This window comes from Odontesthes bonariensis, chromosome 22, assembly GCF_027942865.1.
Source record: "Odontesthes bonariensis isolate fOdoBon6 chromosome 22, fOdoBon6.hap1, whole genome shotgun sequence".
Classification (NCBI taxonomy): Eukaryota; Metazoa; Chordata; class Actinopteri; order Atheriniformes; family Atherinopsidae; genus Odontesthes; species Odontesthes bonariensis.
In genome coordinates this window covers 14,349,158-14,370,010 of record NC_134527.1, presented here as the reverse complement: position 1 = coordinate 14,370,010, position 20,853 = coordinate 14,349,158, and the positions used below count along the sequence as shown (strand labels likewise).

At 39.6% G+C, this 20,853-nt stretch overlaps 1 protein-coding gene across 2 annotated transcripts; it reads left to right on the top strand.

The window, feature by feature from the left end:
* The first annotated feature begins 867 nt into the window (after positions 1 to 867).
* Positions 868 to 20,413, top strand: arvcfa (ARVCF delta catenin family member a). 2 transcript variants are annotated; one of them, XM_075456052.1, is made up of 16 exons: positions 868 to 1,252; positions 5,221 to 5,397; positions 6,042 to 6,640; positions 11,088 to 11,566; positions 11,650 to 11,836; positions 11,925 to 12,042; positions 12,342 to 12,513; positions 13,658 to 13,675; positions 13,828 to 13,899; positions 14,783 to 14,910; positions 16,021 to 16,171; positions 16,263 to 16,455; positions 16,762 to 16,873; positions 17,149 to 17,236; positions 19,190 to 19,266; positions 19,485 to 20,413. In XM_075456052.1, the coding sequence occupies exons 1-16, from the start codon at positions 1,232 to 1,234 to the stop codon at positions 19,575 to 19,577; spliced, it is 2,685 nt and encodes an 894-aa protein (XP_075312167.1). In that variant the 5' UTR covers positions 868 to 1,231; the 3' UTR covers positions 19,578 to 20,413. The 2 variants fall into 2 exon arrangements, with proteins under 2 accessions (XP_075312167.1, XP_075312168.1); XM_075456053.1 differs by lacking the exon at positions 13,828 to 13,899.
* The last annotated feature ends 440 nt before the right edge of the window (positions 20,414 to 20,853 follow it).

Sequence of the window (20,853 nt, the reverse complement as noted above, 5' to 3'; positions counted from 1 at the left end):
AATTTCTCCCTCTACCATAATGATGCGTACATTTCAAGTCATTTTGCATGGCCCATAGAGAGATTAGATCAAATGAAAAAGAAAGACTGATGAAATGAGGATGAGACGAGAGCTCCAAAACGCAAGTAAAAAAATTTCCGAATGCCCCTAGATCCATCAGTAATATTGGGGGATTCTCTTAAATCAATTAGAAATACAGCTGATGAAGAGCAGAGCTCAGTCGGTGATAGCAGTCATTTTAACCTGGCTACCTGTAGTCTCAAAGCAGGTGCTTTGATACAGCATACTTTAGAGGGTCATTTTTATCACAATCCTGTATTTTATAGCCAAATAGCCAAATTGGATTGCGTCTTATTTCAGCTGTGATTTCCACACTGTTGTAAATCCAAATATGTGGTAACCTTTATTAAAACAGGCGGAGCAGTTCCTCAGCTGTGCTCGAAGGATCTACAGCACATTTCCTGATTGTTTAGACTCTTACAGAATGAATTGAGCAGGTGCCGTGTGAAGTGGGTTTGTGGGCGGACAGTGATGGGTTGTGAAAAGGGGTTTGTGTAACTCACTTTGCAAAGCAAATCTTTAGCTAAAGCAGAAGTGTCTTTCTCTTCCCACTGCTGCATGAGGTGCCTATACACCTTCCCCACCCATTCGTCCCCCCATCCCTCGTTCTTTTATATGCTGCACATGGGTGACACGGGACTGTGCTAGTGCGGGCTGCTCTGTGCTCCAGCTGCATCTGCTTGTGTGCCCACAGGGAATGGTGTGTGTGCGTGCATGTGTGCACTCTGCCTGTGCACCAGTGTGGCCAGAAAATATGGGGAGAGCTCAGGGATTGCAGGGTTCTGCACCCAGCCAAGCCATTCACAGGCTCAGCATCTCACAGTTGATTCAGCACCTTGCTAATAGCGCACACATTAACTGCAGCACAGATCAGAGGAGGAGTGCAGTTATGAGAGAGAGAGAGGGGGAGAACGTCTGTGTTGAGCAAATGTGTGCATGGTGCATCCAGTGTGTGTTTGTGAGAGACGGAGAAACAGAGGCAGAGAGTGTGAGAGCGGGAGGGAGAGAAGGAGCGGACGTGTGTTGGTGGGAGCAGAGAGGAAGGATGGCTGCTCGCGTTTGAAACTGCCTCACATGCTCAAAAGAAGGCAAAAATTCAGCAGAGGCAGAGAAACACACGTGTCACTCGGGGACACATCCTGTTCATCATTTGTGGGGAAAAGACTTGGCAATGCCTGCTGAAGTGAAAGAGGTAAGTGTGTGTTGGAATGGCTTTATTAGCTCTATTCTGTTTTTTTTTTTTTTTTTGTTCTTCCTGCAGAGAACTATAACACTGCACAGCTTTGCATTCTGCCTCTGTCATGAGGAATGAAGGAGGCATCAACTGCTTCACTCCCTTACCTCTAACTGCTGGCTGGTGTGGTCTCCTTGTGTGCATGGTGACATGATGCTTACATCTTCATCGTGTATGTGTATGCAATTACATAGGATATCCTAAAAGGGGGGTTAACTTTGATTGTATTTATAAGAAAAGACTGTCTATCTCAAGGGTTAATGCTGCACAGACTCTGAATAAGTGCATTGCCATGATGTATCAGTGAGGCATTAAAATTGACCATGCAGCATTTAACTATTTGAGGTTCAGAGTGTTCTTTTTCATCTGGAGTGTCATTCTAAGCTGTTTTTTTGCAGCCCAGAGTGTTCAGGTTAAGCATGATGTATTAATGTTTTTCTCACAGGAAACAGGGCTTTCATTGCATCTACCATTTCAGTGCAGTTTCCATTTGCAGTGCACACATTCTCTGAATCTCATCTTAAAAACATCAGCCCCGCTGATTCAACAGATAGTAGAAGGCAGAAGAGTTGTGACAAAGTTGTGACTAATGTTTTCTGACATCAATGGGCTGATGTCATGTTTTATTATCCTGTGGTGGCATCACTGTTTCAGTCCTAAAGTCTGATAAAGACAAGCTGTCTGTTCAAGCCAATTTATGCTCTAGCTGGATCTCTCCAAAATAGCTCCGCATCACTCATGCAATTTCCATCCAGAGGGCCCATTTTTCAAGTCGTTTTTTTTTTTTTTTTAATGGATTTGTCAGAAGTTTGAGTCATGGCTTTTGCTTGATGTGCCCTTGAGCTGGTCACCGAAATCTCAACTTGCACATCATTAGATCAGACTCTGTGTCTCCTAAAATAATACCCTAGCTGCAGCTGGCCTTGATACCAGGAAGTTGACCAGAACAAGATGCTAATTGTGTCATTCTGTCTCCTGCAGCACTGCACCTTACATCTATGTACTGCTTCTTGATTTTTATTTTTTTTCTGAAAGCCGAGTCAGATTCAGAAACATCATCTTGACCTATTTGGCTCTATGAGCACACTCATTGATGGTGCAGTGAGTTATTCAAATGAGCTTTGACTCGCAGTGGCCTTGTCTTCCCTGGAGCTTGAATCAGACAGAGACAGCACACAGGCCCATGTCCAGCCTATTATCATCCTCCAAATCCTTAATCAAGCCGTCTGTAGAGGACAGTGGCGCCTCGTCTGTCTTTTGGCCAAACGTTCATTTAGTTCCGCCGGACAAAATCCAATCAAGATCCCCCAAAGGTGTTCAAGCCAGGATCATCTCCCCTCTGCCAGTTTTCTCTGAGTGACCCTTTCATCTCCTCTTTCCTCCAACACATTTTGTACATGGATATGAGGGGCTCTTGTGTTTGGTGAGGTGTTTGAAAATGAAGCTCTCTGCCTCTCCACACTCAGGCAGTCATTCACTGCAGCTTGATTTTGTGCGGCGTGCTTTGATTTGGTTAGCTTTAGAATTTGTTAGAGATTGTGGGCGAGATTTAACAATTTATCTGCTTTTCATTGTCAGCACAATGTTTCTCTGCATATAAGTGACACATTTAAGAGCAGATTGAGTCCTATTTCTCAAAATGAAAATTCATTTAGATATTAGATAAGCACTTCAAATACTAAAATGACCCATTATTGGTGCAGTGAAATGACTCCCTTTGTTTATGTTCTGTTGCTTTGATTGGTTGTTTTCATCAAATAATCAGTTATTCACTGAGATCAGTGGTGCAGTAAGTAAATTTTTTTGTAGACACATTAAGTTCGTAAAAGAAGTCAGTATAAAAAGTATATTCAGTTAAAAATGGCCTCTGGTGCTTTCTAAGATCAAGATGCTGAATAATTCATCCTCTCTGTCAAATTAAACACATTATGTTGAAAGGGAGAGCAAATTTAAGTTCTGCTTGAAGTAAATACGAGTAAATTGCAGAGATACTCACATACTGTACAAGAGCAGCAGCATTTGGATTGTTTCCTCAAGAATTAGGTCTCACCAAATCACTTACATGTAAATGTAAACAGACTGACTCACGTCTAATCACATTACAATGCTGCCGCATTTAATCAAGGGAGCGTGTTTATGTATGTTTTCATAACACAATGAGGATCATCAGTCTCTTGGATATGAAAAACATGGAGATTCCATCAAAAGTTCATCAAGAAGTTCAGTGCTCATTTTATCAGACCGAGATGCAGACAACCAGACAAATATGTTATGCATTATGTTTCCAACAGTGGAGTTAACCTACAAAACTGTACCTAAGAGACCCGGTGCAGACACACACATCTAAAAAAAACAAAACGCTGCTTTATCTTTCCCCCTTGTGTTTAACGAAGAACATGACGGTTAGGAAAGCAATACAGAAAACATACAACAGAATTTATTTCTTCTCTTGTTTCTCTGTTGTTTGGTCTGTGAAAGGATCCTTGTGAAATAGTGCTTGTCAGTTGAATGAAGTAGTAAGAATGAAGTAACCTATTGGATATTAAAACCAAAGTTTTAATAAGCTCTGTGAAAGTTGGGTGGTATCTTAGTCAATTTCAAGCAGGCAGATAATTATTCAATCTAAATAAGAATTCAGGTCTCAGCACACTCCAGTGAGCACGTGCATAAGAAACCACATTGACCATGCATATTAGATTACTCTCATGAAATTCTCTACTTTGTGTTACTGTAACCTGATTGCAATATTAAATGCATTATCGCTGATTATATGAGACCCTGCAGCTGCTTATTTAATCTCTTATCTTTTGTATTGGTCCACAGTTCTTTAATGTTGTATGATCACTGCAAAGAGGCTTTTGCTATATTCTATAGTCATGTGTACTCATTTTGTTCATTTAGACATTATACACAAAGGAAATATTGTTGATTGTCCAGATATATGTACAGTGGCTCTGAGATACAACACACACAAGTCCTTCCACTGAAACAGTCATATAGGTAATTTGTTAATACCCCTAAAGCTCCTAGCCCTCACCTGTGAAAGTACCACGCCAAGAAGACGCAGGAGGGGAATACTCATATTCCACATTAGCACAAACCTCATTTTTCAACTCACTATTAAAAAGCCAACTCCTGTGCTTCCAAGCATGGGCCTTTGAGAGACACGAGATAGAAACCAGTCAGTATCATGACCACACTTGATCAAAATACTTTAGTCTCTTCCTGCTTGAATTTTGGTATTAGGTATTATTTGGTCAGGGTTAGGAAAAGATCATGGCTGGAGAAAAACTAAAAAGTCTTTTTACAGCACAATCATCACCGTCATGGATGTAATTTTGCTGGTTGCCATGGTTACACGTAAACACAACACAACTTTATGACCAAACATCACTTTTTGGTTGGCTTGATGAAATAACATGACTTGGTTGGTATGAGAAATCAAAATGATTCGTTTGGGCGAGAGAGCAATCATGGTCAGGGCTAAACAACTTCATCATGGACGCCATTTTTATCCTTCACATGCAGTTGGTCACACGAGCACTAGAGGCCACATACTCTTCAAATGTACTTATTGTTCATACCTGCCTGCATGGGCATGGGCCCGTTTAGAGAATGATGGTAACATGGTTTGTAGAGTTTTCTTTTTTTTTTTTTTGGCTTTGTTGTTGTGTTTTGTCAAAAAAAAGTTTTTGTTTTTTACCTGAATCTCATTTAAATATAAGTGAGTGTATTTTACTGCTTGAACTCATGTCACATTATACCCAGCATTAAGTGTGGCATTCTTATTCCATCAAGACTGACTTATTCACTTTATTGTTTGTCTATAATCTAAACAAATGTGCCTACATTACAAACCAATAATGCTTGAATTTTACGCCACAGTTACACGGCCTCATCAATGACTGTGTGTGTGTATTCTTTAGGAGCAGAGTTTGGAGGGGCCCCCTCCACTCTCCCTGTCCCAAGAGGTTAAAGAGGCAACCCAGGAGAACCCGACTTGTGCCGACGAACTGGACACGCCCACTTCCATCGCCTCTGTGATGACCTCGACCAATGAAAGCTCCACAGAAACCGACACCCCACAGCAGACAGACACTGAGGTTCATCACCACCTTCTGACTTACAGCATTTTGTTAATCAAGGTTTTGGTTGACTGCTGAGACCAGTTCACTTGAAACCTGTAATTTAGTTCTGATTCATTTATATATATATATATTGTGTGTGTGTGTGTATTTGAAGAAAAAACTATTTTTTTTCTCAACTTTGCTACAAGGGATTTCAAATCTAAATCAATTTACCACACCAAACAATTGAATTTCCTGCAATTTCTTCTGCTTCTAAACAGTGGCTGGACCTCAAGTTGTTTCATCAGAGTCCAATATAAACTAATTTTCAACTAAGGGGAATTCATTATTCTTGGGCTGGAAAGAATAATTAATTATTTATCAGAGGATCGTGAAGCCAGCGATGTTTAGAAATGATGATGATTGATCACTGCTAAAAGAAAAGAGATGGACTGAAGAGTTTCAATAAAATGATAAACACACAGTGCATGTAATGAAAACCTGCTTGGTCAATTCCAAGTACATTCCAGCCAAATACATCCTGCTCTAAATGCGAACAAACCAATTTAGTGGCATTTAAAAGGAGAGGAGCCCAGATCACTGAGACTAATGAGATTTATGAGACACAGCTTCTAAGTAAACTTTTGCAGATAACTGTTGTGGTGCATCAATCCTTATAGGAGTCCAAAGCTGCAGAACAAGATGGTGAAAAGGCCCCAAGTGAGACCCAAGAAACCTCAGAGCTCCAGCAGCAGAATGTCCACACATCAGATACGCCTGATCTGACATCAGCTCCGGAGGTTCAAGACAACACTTCCCCTGGGCAAGCTATTTCTAAAGCAAACGCTGAGCCCTCTGAGTCTGTTATGTCAACCACAACCAGCAGCAACACCACATCAACTCCCCAACCTCAGCTGGTGCTGGAGCCCGAAGAGACTCATCCAGTGAACACAGACAGCCAGAGTAGAGTGTACACCATTCCTGATGCCTACAGAGGTATCGGGGGTGACCTCTGCGCAGGATATGGAAGCCTTTCACGCTATACCCTCCACGGTTACCTGCCAACCAAAAACTTCCAGCCTGGGGCTCACTACACCTTACCCTTCCTCAGGGACAGCTTTGCCCCCACTGGCCTTGGCAACCAGACAGAGGAGGACAGAGAGAATCTTCTGGACATGAAAACTGACCTCCCGGCTGGCAGTTATCCAACTCTTGGAGGAATCCACCAGTTTAGGCCAATTACCACCATGGAGCTCCTCAGGGAGCCCTCGAGAACAAGGTAAGAGAATGGTGCATGAGATGAAATGTTACTGACACCCCAGATCAGGCTGGGTAAATGGATAGACTCTGAAATATGGGCTAAAATACAGTTCAAACTGGACAGTTTGAGTATTGAAATGATCATGTGATAATTGTGTGTTGTTTCTCCGTAAAGAGAAAGTGGAAGCAAATTTTACTAATCGTCATCATAACACAATGGTCAAGTTTTAAGATTATTACAACATGAAGGCAAAATATGATCAAATGCCTTGATGTTAGGCTGTGTGTGATTTTTAATTTTTTTTTTTTTTTTACACAGATTGATTCAAATATGTACATTTTAGTCCAGCATTTACATTTAAGGGAAAAAGAACGAACAGCTGCTTTGCACTCCACCATCTTTGATCAATCGTTTGTATGATAGAACTTTTTCACTGCAGACATTTTGACTTGTCACAGCAGGAAATGCACAGGTTTAATGAATGACATTAAACATAATGAACCAGCATGCACAAGAGCTGCACCCCACCCAAAGTCAAATGCTGCTGTGATTAAAATACTTTTGACAGCTGACATGTGAAAATGTCTGCTCTAAGAGCAGACTGGGGTCAAAAAGTCTTTTTTTGTTTTCAAAATCTTCTAATTGAGTGAAACGACCCTGAAGTATCAAAGATAGGAGCTGTTTGAATTCTCTGAAAACAAAGGGAAGGCTCTTCAGCGCTTCTCGAAAGACTGCAGATAATTTTGTCCCACAATTCCTTGTGGCCACAACTTCAAAGCAATGCTCAGTTAAATTTACCCACTTACACTGACTGCTATTCATGTGGATAAATATGAGAAAGGGAAAGTTAAGGTTTAGCAGCTTGTGATAACAATATTTTTCATTTTTGTGCCTGTTTCTTACCTTTAGAAATGACCAGCCATGATAATACATTTTTTTTTTTTTTACTATTTTAACTTATTTAATTCTATTATCTGTGTAATAACATGATGGGATTCTTAGACAGAGTATCCAAAGCACTTTTGGTAGACTATTTATTTTGTTTCAGTGCTGCAGATCTACATCACAGCTTAGTGTGTGGCAGGATTCACGCACACACATTTCAGGTGTCAACAGTCTGGTTTGTCATTCACTTTGAATGAGGTGACGTCTTTCATTGCCAAACTGAATTCTGGGTCTGTGGCTTTGCTTTGCAAGTGTTGCTTGTCGGGAAAAATTGAGAATAGTCCTTCAAGAAATCTCTTCAAGCAGCAGTGGAGATACCAGGGAATCAAATCCCCTCACTAATTATGTGTCTGATTGTGTGACTGATTGTCACTACAATTCCAAACATCAAACCTGCCAATCACCAAGTGTTAAAGCAGCTGTGAATCCTGCCCGAATGTTGTCAGATTCTCGTTGCATTGTGCTGAAATGTACGGTTTTGTATTGAATGTGTGTAAACTTGAAAATGAAATCATAAGCTTTTAAATTATCAAAATATAAACACTTTAAAACGACGATATACCTAAATAACAATTGTCAACATAAAAAAGTCTGTAATAGGGTAAAAACATGAAAACCGTCATGCCACATGCTGCTACAGTAACAGTGCAAAAATAATCACAGCTAATTCAGTCCCAGAAGACATGCTATGATAATAACACAAAACTCTACTGCACAGACATCCAGAGGATACCATCCTGTTCCTGTGAGTCAGCGTGAATTATAGAAAGACAGATAGACAGGAGTTAAAGGGGAACTCCGGGGCATTTGAAGCGCGTTTCCATTGCTAGAGGTTGTCAAATACTGATAGTAGGACACAGAGAGGTGCAAATCTGCGCTCCCTGTGTGGAGATCGCGCTGTTCGCACAGCGTGTCATGCGAGGCTAATACGTGGTGGCTAAGGGGCAACTGCTAACCCTTCCACGTAAAACAACAACTTGCACACTGCAGAAACGTCACACCACTTTGTAAACCATCCGACAATAAAGTCACAAGCCTTACCATCAAAACCAAATGCATGGTTCTCACATTACTGGCATGGGGACGTTACAAAACAACTTTATAAACAGCATGTAACTCACCGGCTGGTTGTAGGCTCGCGCATGTGAAAGCCCAAAAGAGTCGATGGACGATAATCCCATATACAAAACAATTATCTTCTCTAGAAAAACTGCGTTCAAGTATTTAAAACATTACAACAATATTACTGGGCATGTATTGTCGTGACTTTATTGTCGGATGGTTTATAAAGTGGTGTGACGTTTCTGCTGTGTGCAAGTTGTTGTTTTACGTGGAAGGGTTAGCAGTTGCCCCGTAGCCACCACGTATTAGCCTCGCATGACACGCTGTGCGAACAGCGCGATCTCCACACAGGGAGCGCAGATTTGCACCTCTCTGTGTCCTACTATCAGTATTTGACAACCTCTAGCAATGGAAACGCGCTTCAAATGCCCCGGAGTTCCCCTTTAAGTTGCAGCTGGTGTCAATCAGGGATCCAGCAGCCAGCTGCAAAATTGATAAAGAAAGAGGTCTCTAGTGTGATTGCCTGTCAGAATCTTTTCTGTGGCTTATATGGAATGATAGAACTGTTCATAAAAGGTGGACTAGACAGAAATTCAGCTGAAACTGATTCTTTCGATATGTCCAATGTTAAAGTAACAGATTGACATTCACAGTTCTTGTTATGAATTAGATGAGAAAATTGATATGTCACATGTCTGTCTGAGTGAACCAGTGGAAAGTCTCAGAGCCCTCACCTAAGTATAAGAATCAGTTCATCAAAATACTCTATAGCAAGTGATAGCGCTGCATAGAAAAGTAAGTTAAATAATAGCATGCAAGATGTAATTAAAGTGTTGAAATAAAAGTGCTTCTGCTTTAACACTTTTGAGCATTGATTGAAATTAAACCTGGAAAAAGTCTCAAAGGATAAAAATCCTTTTTTGGTAGCGGAGCCGGTGACAGTTCTGCCAGTTGAGACAAGACGGTGTATTTAAACAGTAATGTGAAGAAGAAAGTGTGCCCTCTTTCAACTCTTAAGGTTTTACATGATAAAAAAAAAAAGCATCTGGTCCTGACTGCTTCTTAACATTAACTAAATACTTAAATGTTCATTATTATTCATTTACCAAAAATGAAAAATAAAATGCAGAATCAGTGTATAAAAAAACTAAGTACATCCCATGATTCAGTAGCTGGGAGAACCACCTTTGGCTGCAATAACTTGAAGCAATCTTTTTCTGTTTGATGGTATGAGGCTCTGACACCGGTTTGGAGGATTTTAGCCCACTCTTATTTATGCTGCTTCAGTTTATTCCGGTTTGGAGGTATTCATTCATGTAGAGCTTTATTAGGGTCACACCATGGCATTTCAATCAGATTGAGGCCTGGACTTTGACTGGGTCATTAGAACACGTTGATTCTTGTCCTTTTTTATTTTCCCTTCTAAAGTAGATTTTGCCTGTATGCTGGGATCATTGTAACACTGTGTGACCCAGTTTCAGCCAAGCTTTAGCTGTTGGACAGGGGGATCATCTTCTATCCAGAGGTGTTCATGGTCGACTCTGTGATTACCTGGGCACCTTGCAGACATAGGATCTGCAAAACATTTTTACGTTGGTCTCATTCATCCAAAAGACTTTATTATATGAGCCTTATGGTTTGTTCAGATGCAACTTTTTCAAACCGAAGCCCTGCTATCATGTTCTTTTTAAAGAGAAGAACCTTTCTCTTACAAACCCTTCCAAGCAAACTATATTTGTTCATAGTTGATACCCAACTAACTAGTTGATAGGCCTGTAGATTCTGAGATGTAGCTCTTAGAGTGTTTTGCAGTTTCTCTCAGCATTGCATGGTCTGAGGTTGGGGTGAACTTCGTTGGGACATCAACTTCTGAGAAGATTTCCACCTGTTTTGAATGTTTTTCACTGGTGAATAATCTTTCTAATGGCAGACTGATGGACTCCAAATTGATAGGAAATTAGCTTATAACCCTTCCCAGATTAATGGGCAGCAACAATTACTTCTCTGAGATAATTTATCGTTGGCATTGTGTTAACACACCTGAATACTCCGGACCAACAAAGTGCCAAAACCTCTGCTTTTATAGAGGTGCTTATACTTGCTGATGATCAATTAATCAAGTGCATTTGATTAGCAACACCTGGCTGCAACTTACACTCTTAATACCCATGGAAACAGTAAGCGTGTACTTAGTATTTCGCATGCTGACTCTGCATTTTGTTTTAGTTTTTGTTAAATAATTGATGAGATGGTGTAATAGCTCATATGTGGTTGTTCATCTTAAGTTGCAGTTACCTAATTTTATGATCCGGTAAAGACAGGATATTTTTTTCAATTTACAGTACATTTCTCAAAATGTTGATCAAATTATATATTATATATTATATCTAAAATATATACATCTTTACTGATCTAATTTGTACATGTACAATACACATGACTACCCATATCTCTGCAGGAGTGGCTATGATGATGCCTTCATGGCCCAGCTGGAGGGGAACCTGAATCCTTTCTTTCAGGCCATGTGCCGAGCACAGACCCTGCAGATGCCCCACAAACGCAGCAGCATGGTAAGCCTGGACAGCATCCGAAGAGACCCACGCTGGAGAGACCCCAACCTGCATGAGGTGATCTCGATGCTTAGCCATCCAATGGACCCTGTCAAGTCCAATGCCGCAGCTTATTTGCAGCACCTGTGTTATGAGAATGACCGAATAAAACAGGAGGTCCGCCAGTTGAATGGGGTGCCGATCTTGGTGGAACTGTTGGACCATCCTAAAGCTGAAGTCCATCGCAAGGCCTGTGGTGCTTTGCGCAACATATCTTATGGAAAAGACCACAACAACAAAATGGCCATTAAGAACTGTGATGGCATCCAAGCTTTAGTTAGACTGCTTAGGAAGTCGAGCAGCATGGAGGTCAAAGAGTTAGTCACAGGTACAGCAGAAGTTTTTAGCACAATAGCGAAAGCCTGCAACTTTTCAAGTTATTTCTACAACTTTATTCTGCATGCACTGCAGGTACTCTGTGGAACCTCTCATCACATGAGCCACTCAAGCTGACAGTCATTAACCAGGGACTTCAAACACTGACTGATGAAATCATCATCCCACACTCAGGCTGGAGGAGGAGACACTCGGCAGACTCTTCCAAACTGCAGAATGCGGAGTGGACCACCGTCTTTAAGAACACCTCTGGATGCCTAAGGTAACTGTGGCTACTGTCATGAATTAAAAAAAAGAATGACAAACGCTTTGGAGTTTGTGCAGCTTTGCTGACAGAGTTGTTTCTGCAGGAATGTAAGTTCAGATGGGGCAGAGGCTCGACAGAGATTGAGGGAGTGTGATGGGTTGGTTGCCGCACTCCTTCATGCCCTGCAGTCAGCGGTCATCAACAAGGACACTGACAACAAGGTTGCTCAAGTCATCAGAAAAATATCAATGAGATGTAGTTATGATGAATAATTGTATTGTACATTAAAGCCATTATGTGTAGAAATCTAATCACAGATTATTTCGATTCATTAAAAAAAAAAAATTTGATTCCAGCAATAAATGCAAGTAATCAAAGTTTGGATATTCTTTTCCAGAGTCACTCAGTTTTGATAAGAGGAATCACTATATCTTATTCTCAAAGTGAGAAGATTTTCAGTATGTGTTACCTTCTGGACAACATCTTTGATTGAAATGTTCTGCCATTGCTCCCAATTTAGTCGGTGGAAAATTGCGTCTGCATTCTTCGAAACCTGTCCTATCATGTTCACAAAGAAATACCAGGAGTTGAGCGATTTCAGGAGCCCCACACTGGTAATCTGATGAAATCAGGGGGGCATCAGAAGAAGAAGAAGGAGGAGTCTGAGAGTTTTACAGGGAAAAAACCAAAAGGTTGGTAGACTTATATCGCAATAGTTGAATTTCATCAATTGAGAAAGGTTGATTTGCTACTTCTTGCATTATGGTGACATGCACTGTATTTTCTGTATTTCTTGACATTCATAACAAGGTCTTTATGCTCAAAGTTCAAATCTAATTAAAGCATACATGAATATATATTAGTTTATCACTTCACAGAAAAAAATGATCAACAATACAGAACATTATGATTGATGAAAATCATTGACAAGCATATAAAACACGGTTTTATAATCATAGGAAAATGAGCAGGGTGCTTTGCTTTGAGACACTGGAGGCATGTTCACTTAAGATACTTTTAAGATACTAATTTTTAGGCAGACGTGCTATATTTATATCTTCAATGTGTTTTTTTTCTTCCAATTCAGACCATCGCTATTCAATGGAGCTGAGACTGACTGAATTTAAGGATGTTTTCTTTCTTTTAGTGGAAACTAAAGAAATAACCCAGGGCTGAATAGACCTGGGACAGTTTTGCATCTTAAACCGTGAAACAGATCCACCTTACAGTTTAATAATCAGAGACTCTGTAAAAAACAACTATTTTCTCAGTTTGAAAGTTTCCATTTGCTGCTGACTTGTCTTTGCTTTGCGCATTCAGGATTCACATCTCATATTTTGGCTTTTATGCAGTCGAGAGGCTGAATATTTCAAATCCCTTCACACGAGGGAGCTGATGATAGATTTTGCTCTGCTGGAGGAATGCCAGGTTTCAAATATAAAAAAGCTGTCTTGTATATAGTTGCACCTGTTATGGAATTTTTACACCATGCAACTGAGTAACAATTAGAGCAGGTTTGAAAATGATTCCGAACTGGGCACGGATGTTTAACTAATTCGTTGAATAATTCATTGAAAATAAGTAACTGTTTAAATGATGATTTATAGATAAACTGCAACAGTTTGTGCAGGAAGTACTTCATGGAGAAACAATAAAGTAAGATTTAATGGTGATGTAAAGTTTCATGGCCTTAAACAAAGCTACAGAACAAAGCCAAACACTGAGCTTGTTGCCACTTGGAGGAGCTGTGTGTTTTCTGCTGCTTTGTCCTTATACAGGATAACCTACTCTCTGACATTGTTTTTTCTTCTTTTCCTGCCAATCCATATGCATCAGAAGAGTGGTTCAGTCAAGGTCAGTCAGCTCATTAATCCTGAATATTTTCAAGCAAGTGATATAGTGATTAGTCTCTGCAGTGAATTTGATGATAATGTCTATTTGTGTCTATTGTCTATTAAAACTGGTGTTTGTGTTTGTGTGCACGTGTGTGTATCTGTGATGCACAGGTTGGAAAAATGGATTTATGGACAGAAAATACAGTACATTGGATTTACCAAAACGTACAGAGCTAATTAAAGGTACATCTTTGAAAACATTTCCACATCAGCCTCACACTGCATTTTACATTCAACACAAATACTGCAGCATGCAAGCTTTATATTAGACCTGTTACTATAAATTGAATGTAAACAGAATGCCAATCATGTATCATTGTTATAGAGTAACATTATCAAATGTCAGTGCAGTACCTGCTCTCTGTGTTAGGCTGTTTGCTGTAAAGCATGACATTGGCATGGCCTGGAAGAGAAGTCATTTAAATGCAGCACCACACACCAGCACCTGCACCACTTCAGGACACTTTCATTACAAAAGTGAAATGGCCCATCAACTAAAAGACAGATAACATTTTTCCCTGCACTACCTAGAGGACGATGGCAATTTAGGAGTGGTACAAGCATTTCCTCAAAACACTGCATGTCCCATAGACTATACGTGCTTTTATCTGGTACCTTTACAACACTCTTCTAATGTTCTCTCTTTCTTTTTAAACTCGGCTTTGCGTGCTGTTTGAAAAAAGAAACTGAAGGGAAAAAAAATCCCAGTACTACTGCAGGCCTGAATACTGTGAATCTCTGGCTGCCACTGGAAAAGAGATCAGAGCTTAGCTTATGCCTCCCACACTGCAGCCAGTGAATGCAAATCAGAATGACAATCATGTTATGGTTCAGGGTCAGCCTTATGATACTTGTCAGCCATCCAGCAACCTCCACTGGCTCAGTGCCAAAAGAAAAAGAAAAAAAACTAACCAACCTACCAAACCACTAATTTTTTTTATCTTATGAATATATTTGCACTCAAAAACCGAGTTTGTTGTATTGAAAGCTAATAGTTAATTACACTGAAAATGACACAGCTTATTATGTTTTTAGATGATCATATCCCTCTGCTTTTCTGTTCAAGGCCTGGAGCTGCTGTACCAGCCAGAGGTGGTGAGGCTTTACCTCTCTCTTCTTACATGCAGTCACAACAACAACACTCTGGAGGCAGCTGCTGGAGCGCTGCAGAACCTCGCTGCGGGACATTGGGCTGTGAGTACATGGAGGAGTTCCAAGCTACTTCTCATGCTCAGACTACAGGGGTGATATTGTGAAGAATGCATAAAAATTCAAATTTATATTAAGTGACACTTGCGTATACCTTGTGCATAAAGCCGGTCCTATTTTTTTATTTGGGGCGGCTGTAGCTCAGGAGGAAGAGCAGTCACCCACCAATCGGAAGGTCGGTGGTTCGACTCCGGCTTCCACGGGCTACATGTCGAAGTGTCCTTGGGCAAGACACTGAACCCCACGTTGCCTACTGATAAATCTGTTGGTGTATGAATGGTTGTGTGAATGATTATAAAAAGCACGTAGTGTGTATAGATGTAGACGTGCTGTATGAGTGTGTGCGAATGGGTGAATGTGGCATGTAGTGTTAGAAGCGCTTTGAGTGGTCAGTTAGACTAGAAAAGCGCTATACAAGTACAGTCCATTTACCATTTGATTGGGGAGTTTACAGCTGAGAATTATCAAGGTGAGATCCCCACAGATGCTGTCATGATTTGTAAATGTCCTGTCTGTGGTGCAGATAGAGTTGTACCATAACAGAGCACTATAAGTGAATTCAATGTAAATCAGCCAGCATAGTATAAGGTCAAACAAGACAACTTCTATGGGCTTGCGGTTGAGGGGATGCATGCCTAAGGCTTTTCTTTTTTCTCAGCTGGTTGGTTTTGTTTTTGAAGCACCATCATTAATCAACTTATTGCATAAGGACAGTGACCTTGTCATCAGCCTACATGGTCAAAAATAACTAGCTTCTACTGAATTTCCCTGCGACAGGCTCCATAATGTCTTCTAAATTATGCCCTGAGACACAAATGTTAGTATAATTTAAGACAAAGGCTGTTCCCAGATTAAAGGGTTTACCAAATCTTTTAGTTGTGAAATCTTGTGTCACAAGAGAACATATTCAATTGTATATCTGAGTTGTTATGTTATAATTGTGATAGTATATGTTGATATATTGTAATTGATGCTTTTGGGGATTTATTTGGGAGTTATTAAAAGGAAAAAAAAAACAAAAAAACAATTTAGTCAAGGCAAGTCAAATCAAAGGTATCACTTAGCTGACAAACAACTTTTTGTTTCCACTTGTAGTGGTCCAGCTACATTCGGGCAACTATCAGAAAAGAGAAAGGGCTGCTTATCCTGGTGGAGCTGCTGCGCTCAGATGCGGACAAAGTTGTGCGAGCTGTGGCCATTGCTCTTCGGAACCTGGCCATTGACAGAAGGAATAAAGATTTAATTGGTACTGTCATAGAACTGCTGCCTTCATTCAAGTAGCTCAAGACCTGCAGGTTCAGAGTAACTCTTCTATGTCTGCTTGTCTGTTGACACAGGGAGTTATGCTCTGAGGGACCTCATTGGTAATCTGCCATGCGGGCAGCAGCACCCAGCAAAGAACCTCGATGGAGACACAGTGGTGTCTATTCTGAACACAATTCATGAGATCATCACAGATAACCCAGAGAATGCTCGAGCGCTCATACAGGGTCATGCTGTGCAGAAACTCGTGGCAATCAATAAGTCAAGGTGCCTTAAAATAAATGATAAGCTTTGTTCCTTTACTTGCATTTTAGAGATTGTTCTGATTCCAAACTAAACTGAAAAATAAAAAGCTAAATTGATTAAATGGTATTGGCATGGGCAACATTTTTTTAAAAAAAATACTGGATAATCAGACTTCCTAATATCTGCCTGTAATAATGTCACAGTCTTAATGTATTGTCTCATGACATTATGCGCATTTAATCTCATTAATTCTAATTATTCGGACGGTACTGTCTTAGGGCTGTTCTGTTGTTTACCACAATATCACCAACATTGCTTTGTTATCAGTCAATCTGCACGGGAGACCAAGGCAGCTTCCCACGTACTTCAGACAATATGGGCTTACAAGGAGCTGAGAACCGCTCTGAACAAAGCGGGTTGGAGCAAGAGCCACTTTAAGGTATTTCCTTTCATTTCTTGGTAATGAAAAAAATTAGCAAAATTTTATACTTGTTCAGGGGGAGGAAAGGTAGTGTGGGGTGTTTGGGCTTGATCTGAGCTCAGAAAATCATGTGTGCAGTAAGTCTCTGAGCCCCAAGACACAAGATGCCCCACATCCATGTTGTCATATGGATTGATATCTTTGAGTGAACTCACCAGAACCAAAGCATAATGAAAAACAAATGGTGTGGAAATGCTCATAGTTAGAAGTTTCTTTTTCTTTTTCTTTTGAAGCCTACAACTTCTGGAACGACTAAAAAAACCAAGAGTGGTAAGCAAAGCAGTGATGACATCACCTTACCTCTCATGGACAAAAACCAAGGTCAGAAAATTGTTGCATGCCTTCCTTCAGTTAAGTGTTATTTAAATATCATCTGAGTAAAAGACGTCTCCACTAGTGTAAGGAACAGTAAAGGCTTTTTTATACACTGAAGATCCTAACGTCAAATCATGGACAGTATTGTCTGTCAGTATTTTCAGTCTCAGGTCGTATTATGATGTGCTGCTAAGGTTATTAGTTCGACAGACTTGTCTTACTGGCCTGAACAATCTCTCCCAGAGCAGAGCAGGCTCAAGCATCACCAATCTCATTTCATTTGAATATTTTTCATAAATGGTATCCACTTCCCCACACTGAGAGCGACCTCTAGCTTCCCATTAAAAGGCAAATTATTCCTCAAGGCTGCCATCTTTGTCAATAACAAGACTTAAACACCCTTTGAAGGAGAAATAGCACTATTCCCACGTTTGAACTTAGTTGCCTCAGTCAGCTTTTGTCTCTAGGGGTTTCAGTTTAGATCAATGAATGTGCTCTTTTTTTAAACTTTATATTACATGTTAAGATAAACTGTGCTGTGCATAGATACGTTATGGCTGTTTTATACCTTCACAAAGGTATCTTTCATATATAGATTTTTCAATGCAGACAGACAGATGTGAAGTTGACATAAAAAGTAACAATGCTTTGGCTCCGGAGATGACGTTATGCATTGAATTAAACGTTGACTGGTTGAAAGTTAGTTCAAGGGGCTAAAAATTGATTTTACAACAAAAAGGGCGAAGTGGAAAAAAACATAAATATCAAAGAAGTATATGTGAAAAGAAGAGACAACTGCTGCACTGAACAATCTTCACTGAGAACCTATAAGTTTCACTCCACCACTCTTTGTCCACTATGACTTCTGTCTTAGTCAAAGGAAGACATCGGAACAACAACAGCCCTGACACAACCAATGAGCAACCCACAGCTTGGATTGTTTCACATGAGATTGCCCCCAAATGGCAGTAAAACAGCATAACATGTAAATGTGTGTTTGCGAGGCACCAACTGGGAGCATACGGAAATCTATGTTCAGCCCTTTAACCCTTTAACATTCTGCTCTACCACTTGGTGGAACACTGACTATACTCTGTCTTATCAAAGATTAGTGGAAGTGAACATACCTAAACCATCTCTAAAACTGGGTTTAGTTATGTAAAGCTAAAGGAAATGCAGTCTTTAAAAGGTTAAAATGAACACATTTATTAGTGATGTTCAAATTGAACTGAACAAGGCAGCTTTTAGCTGACAAAGGTGAAGCCAGCGCTGCTCTCTCTGGCAGCATTAAATTTGTCACTTCACTCTTGTTGAAAGTTATTTATGTTATGTTATTTTTTTATTTTTTAGTTATGTTATTTTTTTATTGTTTCAAGCCTGTACAACAATGTCCTCTCTCAATGGAAACAGTAGAGTGGTGTTGTGGTTAACTCTGTCGCCTCATTGAAAGAAGGTTTCAGATTTTGGCTAAAGCATCTCTGTGGGGAGTTTAGGCTAATTGGTGATTCTAAGTTGACCCTTGGTAAGGAGGGTGAGTGTAAATGGTTGTTGGTGTTTGTGTCTGTGATGAACTAATGACCTGTTCGGGGTTTACCCTGCTTGTTGCCCAATGGCAACAAGGAACACCCCCCCACGCATGCAACCCTAAGTAGGATGAGGCAAGTATGGAATATATGTGAATGATGAATAAAAGACATCGATATGTTGTAGTGTCAAAATTCTGAGTGAGTAAATGTATACACTGTTTCCACTGTTTATATAACAGTGTGAAACTTTCAGTAATATGAAATTGTTACAGCTAACAATGCCATGATAATGAAATTATAGACTCATTTACAAGATTGTGTCGCTATAAAGCTGCCAATGATGATACAATTTGATACACTAATGATTTATGAGTGTTTCTTTTGAGTTTTCTGCATCATCATCTGCTAATTTGATTATTACTTTCCTTTGCAGATGTATATTCCTCCTTAGAGCCAAATGATAGAGTTGGAGATGGAAAGGGGCCTGTTGTCGAAAGAGACAATCTCCAGGTAATCATTCTTTTGAATTTATTGAATGTCTTTATGAATTCCGAATTTCTAAAATGACAAAATTTGCTTTCCATCACTGTATATTATGTAATTCATTCTTTATATGTTGGAGTAGAGTTGAAGAGTTTGGCTGCAGGATTTAGTTTTTCAGAATTTCTTCCTTGGGATTTGTGCCTCTCATGCTAATTGACTTACGCTGTCTGTGTTCCCTGACACAGGCGATAAGCGAAAGAAAACACTTCATCAGAGCTGGCAGGCCTGCAGTGGGCCTCATGGATAACAAACCTCCACCACTGGACTCCTGGGTATAAATGTAACAACACATCCAGTCCAGCCAGTTGAATCCTGTTGAGACACTTTCCGTTGGTGAAATGCTGAAATGTGCCATCTGATCAATCTTGTACAGACAAACAAACAATCGGTCGAAAAAGGAATTCTTCTTTGTTTACAGGACTTAATGTACCAAACATTTACAAGTATTTACTATGGAGATTATTTGACAGTAGACTTTATAGATTTATCATTTAGGATAATATACTGTAAATATGAACTCACGACTGATTACGCGTGATAAATGAAATAACCCAAATATGCAAACCGTAGTGAAACCAGACTCCAAAGAATATACAACATGAATAATTTGAATTTTACTGCTTATCTAAGGTATACTTCTAGTTTGTCAAGCTAGTAAGGCCTATAATGGCATGTGGATTTTTTGTTGTCCACCCCTATGGTTCTAGGATGAAGACTGATTCTGATCTAAAATAATTCTTGAAATATTCTTGTTCAGTGTCTGATACGCTTAGAACTACCAGGGCCACTATTGCCGTAACCACCCAAATAATTTAGAATAAGTTTAATCTTGATAAGTAAGAGTAAACTGTTGGGTCATTCATACTCTCTAGAAGTCTCTATCGCATTTGTTTCATGATAGGCAAAATGGGATTGTACATGTGTAACAAAGGACTGTTAATATTCCAAATGAAGGCATTTATATTGTAACATTTATAGTAATACCCATGTTATTATTAAGAGTTATTTATGTGTATTAACCAATACCAGTAAGTGATACAGCTCTGCTTTGCTGTTGTCCTTTTTGCATTGCAATGTTAAATGAAAATAAATGCTGTGCTTAGTTTCTCATTTTTATTTGTATTTTCTTTTTATATCCAGACTGATGTTTATGTTCTCTTCTGTTTTATCAGTGTGCACCTCCTAGATTAAAATCACACAGTTGCCAGTTAAACAATGTGTTTAATAGAGCTTCTCTTAAATTAGGTTGAGCTGAGTGGATCTCATAGGCTTTTGTGGGAATTCTTTTTAGGTTTCTCAAATCAACATGATTGATTTATGTTTCTTGTGATGTATCTGTGTTCACAGACTGTCTAACTTCCATAATACATTAAATCAGCCTCTTTACCCCAAAATGAAAAGTTAGATATAATCCGAGATGAGGGAACACAAATGACACTGAGTCTACAGTGGCCTCTTGTGGAAATTACAAATCATGAATTAATAATTCTATGAAATGAAAATTGATTTGCTACATTAGACAAAAAGACAGCAGACAATTAATTTTTGTTTGAC

What these genes read in the sequence shown, in the direction of transcription:
- arvcfa (XM_075456052.1), top strand. Translation starts at nt 1,232, where the DNA reads ATGCCTGCTGAAGTGAAAGAG. An exon ending in AAGGAATAAAGATTTAATTG is followed by an intron (nt 16,172 to 16,262) that starts GTACTGTCATAG and finishes CTGTTGACACAG; the next exon opens with GGAGTTATGCTCTGAGGGAC. An exon ending in GGAGCAAGAGCCACTTTAAG is followed by an intron (nt 16,874 to 17,148) that starts GTATTTCCTTTC and finishes TTTCTTTTGAAG; the next exon opens with CCTACAACTTCTGGAACGAC.